A 9905-nucleotide genomic window follows, 5' to 3' on the forward strand; every position below is an offset into this window, starting at 1 on the left:
CTCCATTTCCAGTCCAGCTCCCTGCGAATGGCCTGGGCCATGCAGCGATGACAGCCCACGTGCTTAGGCCCCTGCCTCCCACGTGGGAGACCCGAGGAGGCTCCTGGCTTTGGCCTGGCCCAGTCCCGGCCGTTGAGGCCATCTGTAGGGTGAACCAGTAGATGGAAGATCTCTCTCTCTCTCTCTCCCTCTGTAGCTCTCTCAAATGAATAAATCTAAAAAAAAAAAAAAAACTCCAATATCAGCACTTTACAAGCACTAATGCTACAATTTGTGATGTAATATTATACAGGCATTAATAGAAAATTATGAAATCCAGATAGCAGTGCAGAAAAATGTCAAGTGAAAAAAAAAACCAGACCAAGGGGCCAGTGCTGTGGCATAGGGCAAGGCCGCCGCCCGCACGCCGGCATCTGTTGCAGCCAACTGGGGGGTGAAGCAGCGGATGGAAGAGCTCTCTCTCTCTCTCTCTCTCTCTCTCTCTCTCTGCCTGTAACTCAGCCTTTCAAATAAATAAATAAATAAGTTTATTTATTTTATTTATTTACTTTATTTGAAAGGCAGAGTTACACAAAGAAGGAGAAGCAGAGAGAGAGAGGTCTTCCATCCGCTGCTTCACTCCCCAATTGGCCACAATGGCCGGAGCTGTGCTGATCCAAAGCCAGGAGCCAGGAGCTTCCAATGGGTCTCCCACGCGGGTGCAGGGGCCCAAGGATTTGGGCCATCTTCCACTGCCTTCCCAGGACATAGCAGAGAGCTTTATCGGAAGAAGAGCAGTCAGGACTTGAACCGGCACCCATATGGGATGGCGGCACTGCAGGCGGTGGCTTTACCTGCTGTGCCACAGCACCAGCCCCAATAAATAAATCTTAAAAAAAATAAAATACTTATCATTGTGGCACAGCGGGTAAAGCCACCACCTGCGACGTTGCCATGTCCTACAGGCGCCAGTTCGAGCCCCAGCTGCTCCACTTCCGATCCAGCTCCCTGCTAATGGCCTGGGAAAACGTGGCAGAGGATGCGCTCACGTGGGAAACTCGGAGCAGCTCCTGGCTGTGGCCTGGCCCAGACCCAGCTGCTGGGGCCGTTCGGGGAGAGAACCAGCAGACGGGAGAGGGGACTCGGCCTTTCAGGTAAACAGCTAACTAAAAACACGCTGCCCACCGTGATGAAACCCATGGGCAGCGCAAGCACAGCGCTGGAGGACCTGCGTGTGACCGCGTGCTTCGGGGAGGCTCGCGCCAGCGGTCGTGCTACTGCTGTGACAGAACCCTCCGAGCGCGCCAGCCCAGGCACCACCGAAGCCTCGGCAAGCTGCCTCACAGGCTCCCGGGGAGCCGCACAGCTGGGGCCGTGGCACCGAGACACCGCCTGACCCGCCCGACCCGCGCGAGGCCTCCCCACAGTCCAGCTTCGCATCCTTCCGCTGCCCGCAGCTTGGCCCAGGAGCCCCAGCAAGCTGGGGAGTGCGCCCCGCCACAGCCGCAGCCGCAGCCACCACCCTCCCAGAGCCCACCCTGGATGTTCCCCGAAACACTCTTCACAGAGGACCCCTCCTGAGTCAAGGAAGCCTTGGGATGTCTTAGTGACCTTCCACCCGCCACGAGGTCCTGGGTCGGGGGCGCCTACCTCAGCCCCCGAGGTGTCCGTGCGGGCCCGGCTCCTCTTCACAGACACACACGCCCCGTGAGGCCGGCGCCCGTCCAGCGACTCCATCGCCCCGCCCCGCCCGGCCCCACCTCCCAGCAAACAGGACGGCAAAAACGCTCTTCTGAGCCACAGCTTTCTCAGGAAGGGAAAAATACTATGAGCAGAATTCCCCCACCGGAACACATCTCTCGCCTTAACCACACATGCTGGCAAAATGTGTTCTGCATAACAGTGATTTCAGTTAGTTCCTCTTTCTTCAATCAAAACATTTTACCTTGCAAATTGAGAGAGAGGGAAGAGTGCACCATTAGGCACCAAAACTCAAACTTGGGTTTCTTTTTAAAGCTTTATTCACTTGTTTTCATTTCAAAGTCAGGGAGACAGAGATCTTCCACCTGCTGTTCACTTCCCAGATGCCCACAGCAGCCACGCCTGGACCAGGCCAAAGCCAGGAACCCGAAACTCAACGCGGGATCCGAGCCCTGGGCCGACACCTGCTGTCCCCGTCCAGGGGGCGCCCAGGCTCTCCAACATGCGAGGCGGGCGTCCCAGGCTTGTCTAAACCGCTGTGCCAAACATCTACCCACTAAGTCACACTTTCAAAGTACCTGCATCATCGGGGCCAGCACGTGGCGCCGCCGGTGACGCCGCTGTCTGCAGCACCGGCATCCTGTAGGGGCGTTGGTTCGCATCTCTGCCGCTCCACTTCCAATCCACCTCCCTGCTGTTGAGACTGGGAAAGCAGCGGAAGACAGCCCAGGTACCCACGTGGGAGACCCAGGCGGAGCTCCTGGCACCTGGCTACAGCCTGGCCCAGGCCTGGCCATTGCAGCCACCCAGGGAGTGAGCCAGCAGATGAAGACCTCTGGCTGGCTGGCTGTCTCTCTCTGCCTCTCTGTGGCTCTAACAAACTAATAAACAAAATCTTCAAACAATCTGCATGTTCAAACTAAAACATTGGCCAGCGCCGCGGCTCACTAGGCTAATCCTCCACCTAGCGGCGCCGGCACACCAGGTTCTAGTCCCGGTCGGGGCGCCGGATTCTGTCCCGGTTGCCCCTCTTCCAGGCCAGCTCTCTGCTGTGGCCAGGGAGTGCAGTGGAGGATGGCCCAAGTGCTTGGGCCCTGCACCCCATGGGAGACCAGGAGAAGCAACTGGCTCCTGCCATCGGATCAGCGCGGTGTGCTGGCTGCAGCGCGCCGGCCGTGGCGGCCATTGGAGGGTGAACCAACGGCAAAAGGAAGACCTTTCTCTCTGTCTCTCTCTCTCTCTCTCACTGTCCACTCTGCCTGTCAAAAAATAAAAAAGATAAATAAATAAATAAATAAAAAACTAAAACATGATATTCACTTAAAAAAAAAACACACACAATGAAACTCTGAGCCCCTTACGCAGCAGATCTGGGGAAAGGGAAGTGAGTTTCTGCCTTCGGCTCACAACCAGCTGTGTGAGACGGACGGAAGGCGGGCAGGCCCGCGCAGTTCTCAACGCCAAGCACCCTGCGGGGGAATTCTAACCACAGAAGGGGCCGCTCCACTTCCGTCCCGCTCCTTGCTACTGCATCTGGGAAAGCAGCAGCAGATGGCCTCGGGCTCCTGCGCCCACGTAGGAGACCCGGATGGAATTCCAGCCTCCTGGCTTCAAGCTGGCCCAGCCCTGCCGTTGCGGTCGTTTGGGGAATGAACCAGTGCACGGAAGACCAATCTCGATCTCGATCTCTCTCTCTCCCCCTCCCATCTCTCTGTAACTCTGCCTTTCTAACAAAAAAATCTTTCTTAAAATGTGATTATCCCCACCTTTTTTAAAAAAAGATTTATTTATTTATTTGCAAGTCAGAGTTACACAGAGTGAGAGAGGGAGAGGGAGAGAAAGATAGGGAAAGAGGGAGAGGTCTTCCATCTGATGGTTCACTCCCCAACTGGCCACAACGGCTGGAGCTGCGCCGGCTGGAGCTGCGCCGACTGGAAGCCAGGAGCTTCTTCTGGGTCCCCCACACGGGTGCAGGGGCACGAGGTCTTGCACATCTTCTACTGCTTTCCCAGGCCTCAGCAAAGAGCTGGATCGGAAGTGGAGCAGCTGGGTCTCCAACCGGCGCCCATATGGGATGCCAGCACTGCAGGCCAGGGCGTTAACCTGCTGCGCCACAGCACCAGCCCCACAAATAAATCAATCTTTAAAAAATAATAACCACGCAACCTGCACAAATCTTAAGCTAGCTCAATGAATTCAGACGGGGCTGGAACTGTAGGTAAAGGTGGCACTGGACCAAGGTACAGCGAGAGAAGGTCAATGCCAGATGGGAAGGAAGGAGGGGAGAGGTCAAAGCCTGTTGGGAAGGAAGGAGGGGAGGAGCCAAAGCAGCCAAAGCACTGAGACCTGCGGTGGGCAGCTCGGGGTCACGGGGGCTGCAGCTCCAGGGGACGGCTGGGACACACCGAATAAGGCACAGGGACTCGGCAAGAGACCACAGGACGGCGCGGGGCAGGGCCTGACACACAGGGGGGTGCGTGTGTGCACACAGGACACGGGGCAGGCCTGACACACAGGGGGGTGCGTGTGTGCACACAGGACATGGGGCAGGCCTGACACACAGGGGGGTGCGTGTGTGCACACAGGACACGGGGCAGTGCCTGACACACAGGGGGGTGCGTGTGTGCGCACAGGACACGGGGCAGGCCTGACACACAGGGGGGTGCGTGTGTGCACACAGGACACGGGGCAGGGCCTGACACACAGGGGGGTGCGTGTGTGCGCACAGGACACGGGGCAGGGCCTGACACACAGTGGGGCTGCGTGTGTGCACACAGGACACGGGGCAGGCCCTGACACACAGGGGGGTGCGTGTGTGCTCACAGGACACAGGGCAGTGCCTGACACACAGGGGGGTGCGTGTGTGCGCACAGGACACGGGGCAGGCCTGACACACAGGGGGGTGCGTGTGTGCACACAGGACACGGGGCAGTGCCTGACACACAGGGGGGTGCGTGTGTGCGCACAGGACACGGGGCAGGCCTGACACACAGGGGGGTGCGTGTGTGCACACAGGACACGGGGCAGGGCCTGACACACAGGGGGGTGCGTGTGTGCGCACAGGACACGGGGCAGGGCCTGACACACAGTGGGGCTGCGTGTGTGCACACAGGACACGGGGCAGGCCCTGACACACAGTGGGGTGTGTGTGTGCTCACAGGACACGGGGCAGGCCTGACACACAGTGGGGTGCGTGTGTGCGCACAGGACACGGGGCAGGGCCTGACACACAGGGGGGTGCGTGTGTGCACACAGGACACGGGGCAGGGCCTGACACACAGGGGGGTGCGTGTGTGCTCACAGGACACGGGGCAGGCCCTGACACACAGTGGGGTGTGTGTGTGCTCACAGGACACGGGGCAGGCCTGACACACAGGGGGGTGCGTGTGTGCTCACAGGACACGGGGCAGGCCCTGACACACAGTGGGGTGTGTGTGTGCTCACAGGACACGGGGCAGGCCTGACACACAGTGGGGTGCGTGTGTGCACACAGGACACAGGGCAGTGCCTGACACACAGTGGGGTGTGTGTGCACACAGGACACAAGGCAGGCCCTGACACACAGTGGGGTGTGTGTGTGCACACAGGACACGGGGCAGGCCCTGACACACAGTGGGGCTGCATGTGTGCGCACAGGACACGGGGCAGGCCCTGACACACAGTGGGGTGTGTGTGTGCGCACAGGACACGGGGCAGGGCCTGACACACAGTGGGGTGTGTGTGTGCACACAGGACACGGGGCAGGCCCTGACACACAGTGGGGTGTGTGTGTGCACACAGGACACGGGGCAGGGCCTGACACACAGTGGGGCTGCGTGTGTGCGCACAGGACACGGGGCAGGGCCTGACACACAGTGGGGGGTGTGTGTGCTCACAGGACACGGGGCAGGGCCTGACACACAGTGGGGCTGCATGTGTGCGCACAGGACATGGGGCAGGCCCTGACACACAGTTGGGCTGCGTGTGTGCTCACAGGACACGGGGCAGGCCTTGACACACGGTGGGGTGTGTGTGTGTGTGCACAGGACACGGGGCAGGCCCTGACACACAGTGGGGTGCGTGGGTGTGTTTCTGTGTATTGTACACTCATAAAAACCAAAGCATTTCTGCCATTCTTTTTCTTTTCCTTTTTTTCTTTTTTTTATAGACTTTATTTGGAAGGCAGAGTTACAGAGAGGTAGAGGCAGGGAGAGAGGTCCATCTTTCATCTGCTGGTTCACTCCCCAAATGGCCACAACGGCCAGGGCTGGACCCACCCGGAGCCAGGAGCCAGGAGCCTCTTCCAGGTCTCCCCCATGGGTGCAGGGCCCCAAGGACCTGGGCCGTCCTCCACTGCTCTCCCAGGCCACAGCAGAGAGCTGGATGGGAAGTGGAGCCGCCGGCGCCCATATAGGATGCTGGCGCTGCAGGCGGTGACTTTACCGAAGCCGCGCCGGCCCCTGCCATTCTTTTCCGAGGTCACAATCACTGAGCTGGTCAGGTACTAACATGAGTTTGTATCCTGCACAGCCAGGGGAAGGATGTCCTAGGCCATCAGATAGCCACAATCAACACAAATTCCACAGCCGTCGGTGGGGGGAGGGGCAGCGTGTGGCCCAACAGGTAAGACACCACTGGGGACACCCACTTCCCACACTGCAGCTCGAGTCCAGCTGCCTCCTGCTGTGCACCACAGGAGGTGGAGGACTTGGGTCCCTGCCATCCACGTGGGACCTGGACTGAGTCCCCGATCCTCCTGGCCCCAGCCTGGCCCAGCCCAGGCTGTTGTGCGCATCTGGACAGTGGAGCAGCGGCTGAGAAATCTCTCTCTGTCTCTCTGCTCTCCTCTCCTTTCTCCCTTCCTCCCCCTCCCTCTAAAATATATTAAACAATAATTTTGATTTTTAATTCACAAAGGCTTAGAATCGCAAATGCATATAAAGAAAAAACACTGCTATTAAGCAGTAAGACAAAAGACAACCCCACATGAAAAGACTGTGGACAGCCCGGGTGGGCACTCGGCGGTGAAGCCGCAGGACCAGCCCCGGAGTGCGCGACCACCTGGGACACCCACACCCCCTATGGGAGTGCCCAGGTGAGAGCCCTGCTCCCTGCTCAGGCACCTGGGAGCCAGCAGGGGATGGCCCCTGACCCACGGGGGAGACCTGCATGGAAGATCCTGGCTTCCGCCTGGCCCAGACCTGGCTGTCGCAGCCATGTGGGGAGCGAACCAGAGGGTGAGAGCTCCCTCCTTCTCTGAGAGAGAGACAGAGAGAAAGGTCTTCCTTTTGCCGTTGGTTCACCCTCCAATGGCCGTCGTAGCCGGCGCGCTGTGGCCGGCGCACCTTGCTGATCCGATGGCAGGAGCCAGGTACTTATCCTGGTCTCCCATGGGGTGCAGGGCCCAAGTCTGGGCCATCCTCCACTGCACTCCCTGGCCACAGCAGAGAGCTGGCCTGGAAGAGGGGCAACCGGGACAGAATCCGGCGCCCTGACCGGGACTAGAACCCCGTGTGCTGGCGCCGCAAGGCGGAGGATTAGCCTAGTGAGCCGCGGCGCCGGCCGAATAAGTCTTTTTTTTTTTTTTTTTTTTTTTTTTGACAGGCAGAGTGGACAGTGAGAGAGAGAGAGACAGAGAGAAAGGTCTTCCTTTGCCGTTGGTTCACCCTCCAATGGCCGCCGCGGCCGGCGCGCTGCGGCCGGCGCACCGCGCTGATCCGATGGCAGGAGCCAGGAGCCAGGTGCTTTTCCTGGTCTCCCATGGGGTGCAGGGCCCAAGCACCTGGGCCATCCTCCACTGCACTCCCTGGCCACAGCAGAGGGCTGGCCTGGAAGAGGGGCAACCGGGACAGAATCCGGCGCCCCGACCGGGACTAGAACCCGGTGTGCCGGCGCCGCTAGGCAGAGGATTAGCCTATTGAGCCGCGGCGCCGGCCCTGAATAAGTCTTTTTTAAAAAGCCAGAGTGCAGAGCCGGCGCTGTGGCATAGAGGCAAAGCTGCCGCCTGCAGTGCCTGCATCCCATGTGGGTGCCGAGTTTGAGTCCCAGCTGCTCCACTTCCCATCCAGCTCTCTGCTGTGGCCTGGGAAAGCAGTGGAAGATGACCTAGGTGCCTGGGCCACTGCACCCGCATGGGAGACCTGGAAGAAACTCCTGGCTCCTGGCTTTGGATCGGCACAGCTCTGGCCGCTATGGCCAATTGGGGAGTGAACCAGCGGATGGAGGGTCCCTCCCCGTAACTCTGACTTTCAAATAAATAAATAAATCTTAAAAAAAGAAATCTTATAAAAAGCGAGAGCGCTACCTGCCATTATCTGCAACAGTTATTTTGTTTTCGTTTTCCGTGTGAAGCGTTTAAACCGAGAGGAGACCCAGAGCAAGGCAGCAAGAGGTCCCGCCCAGCAGTGCCCGGGCGGCGCGGGGCTGCGGGCCAAGGATCTCAGGAAGTGTCAGGGCCTGGGAAGGCCAGGAGGAACCAGTCCTGCTGACACCTCGGTTCTGGCCCACAGGCCCCCAGAACCACAAGGCGATAACGTCCTATTGTTTAGGCAGCGATAGAAAACTGACCCCGTGGAAGTGCAGGCGGGAGAGCGCCAGCAGGCCCACACGCACGCACAGGCGCGCACCGCACTGAAAACAGACCCAGGCCAAGCTGCTAACCGCGGGCGCCTGCGGCAGGAGGAGGGGGCTGCAAGCGGGGTCAGCCTGGAGCTTAACCCCGCCCCACGTTCAGATGTTGGTCCAGACAGCGCGTCCCGGACAGCGGGTGACCCTGCAGGGACTTCACGGTGCCTCGCTGCCCCAGCAAACTCCCAGACCCACCCCCAAGCCCCAGGAGCGCCCTCCTTCATGGCAACCCCACAGGCACCAAAAAGAAAGGGACCCCGGGTCCCGCCCGGCCCCCCGGAACACTTCCGGTGGACTCTGGCCCACGTCAGGGAGCTGGCAACCGGCGCGCTCCTGGGAGCAGGCCGGCTACTCCAGCAGACGCCGGCGCGCTCTGCCCGAATCCAGCCCGCCCGGCACGCACGCTCTCCGGCGCACGGCCCGCGCAGGCACCTGCCGCCCGGGTTCGGTCTCCGGCCGGCCACGACGCGACAGGCCGCGTCCCAGGGGTCCGCAAACCCTCCCTCTGCGGGGGCCCCCACGCCGGCGGACGTCACGGGCACGCCGGACACAAGTCACCAGCGTCCCCAAGTCGGCCCAGCCACCTGCAGGAGCGCCAGGTGAGGTCAAAGGCGGGGCAGCTCCCCGAAGATCAGAGCCCCGGCCGCTGTCGGTCACCCCGCAAACGCACCCCACCGCTCCAGAGGCCCGGCCGGGGGCCAGGGGTGGCCAGCGGCTCCCACATGTGACCTCCGGAACACAACGTTCGGACCCCCGCCCCGCCGCACGCCGCACGGAGAGGCCACCGCGCAGCGGCTCCGCGAGCCCGCCCCGCCGGACACTCCCCCGGGTGTCCCGCCGCCACTCCCCTGCGGCCCCCCGAGTCGCCCGAGCGCCGGCACCGGCGCGGCCCCGCCGCCCCCACGCGGTCCGCGCCCCCCTCACGCGCTGGCCACGCGGGCACGCCCCGCCGCCGCCGCCGGAGGAACCACGCGCGCGGCTGTGGCCGTGTCCACGCCGCCCGCCCCGGGTGTCGGGGACGCGGGGCGCGCGAGCACCAGCGGGCGCAGCCACACAGGTGGCCCCTGACCCGGCGCCCGCGCGGCCCGGGCGCTGCCAGAAACGCCACAGGCATGGCGACCCCCGCGGGAGAGGGGTGCGGGCCGCACGCCAAGGCCGGGGGACCCGGGCAGAGCCGCCGCGCGCCGTACCTGCCGCCGGGGGATCCGCCTCCTCGTCAGCCTCCGCCTCAGCTGCCGCCCCGACTGGCGCCGCGGGCAGCGGGTCCATCGCGCCGCCAGTCATGTGAGCCCGTGTGCACACGTGACTTCCTCCCGCGCCCGCCCGGCCTCGCCCCGCCCATGCCCCGCCACGCCACGCCTACCCAGCTGCCCAACCACGCCCCTTCCCTGGGCTCCGCAAGGCCGAGCCACGCCCACCCTGGGCCCTGCCCCGCCCCTGACCGGCCCGCCACGAGCCTCACGCGGCCTGGCCACGCCCACACCCAGGCGAGCTCCGCCCCTGACCGGCCCGCCACGAGCCTCACGCGGCCTGGCCACGCCCACACCCAGGCGAGCCCCGCCCCTGGCTGGCCCGCCACGCTCCTCACGCGGCCTGGCCACGCCCACGTCCAGGCGAGC

General features: G+C 62.2%; 1 protein-coding gene across 2 annotated transcripts in view; it reads right to left on the bottom strand.

The window, feature by feature from the left end:
- The window catches only part of SNX8 (sorting nexin 8), a 53409-nt gene extending 43800 nt beyond the window's left edge, over nucleotides 1-9609 (bottom strand). Inside the window, exon 1 of one of the 2 annotated variants that reach the window (XM_051840646.2) lies at nucleotides 9477-9609. In XM_051840646.2, the coding sequence (XP_051696606.1) occupies nucleotides 9477-9570 (94 nt within the window). In that variant the 5' untranslated portion in view covers nucleotides 9571-9609. Of the gene's footprint in view, nucleotides 1-1629; nucleotides 1736-9476 lie in introns of those variants that run through there. The other variant, XM_051840647.2, reaches the window with a different exon arrangement.
- Between the last annotated feature and the right edge of the window lie 296 nt (nucleotides 9610-9905).

This window comes from Oryctolagus cuniculus, chromosome 19 (genome assembly GCF_964237555.1).
Source record: "Oryctolagus cuniculus chromosome 19, mOryCun1.1, whole genome shotgun sequence".
Classification (NCBI taxonomy): domain Eukaryota; kingdom Metazoa; phylum Chordata; class Mammalia; order Lagomorpha; family Leporidae; genus Oryctolagus; species Oryctolagus cuniculus.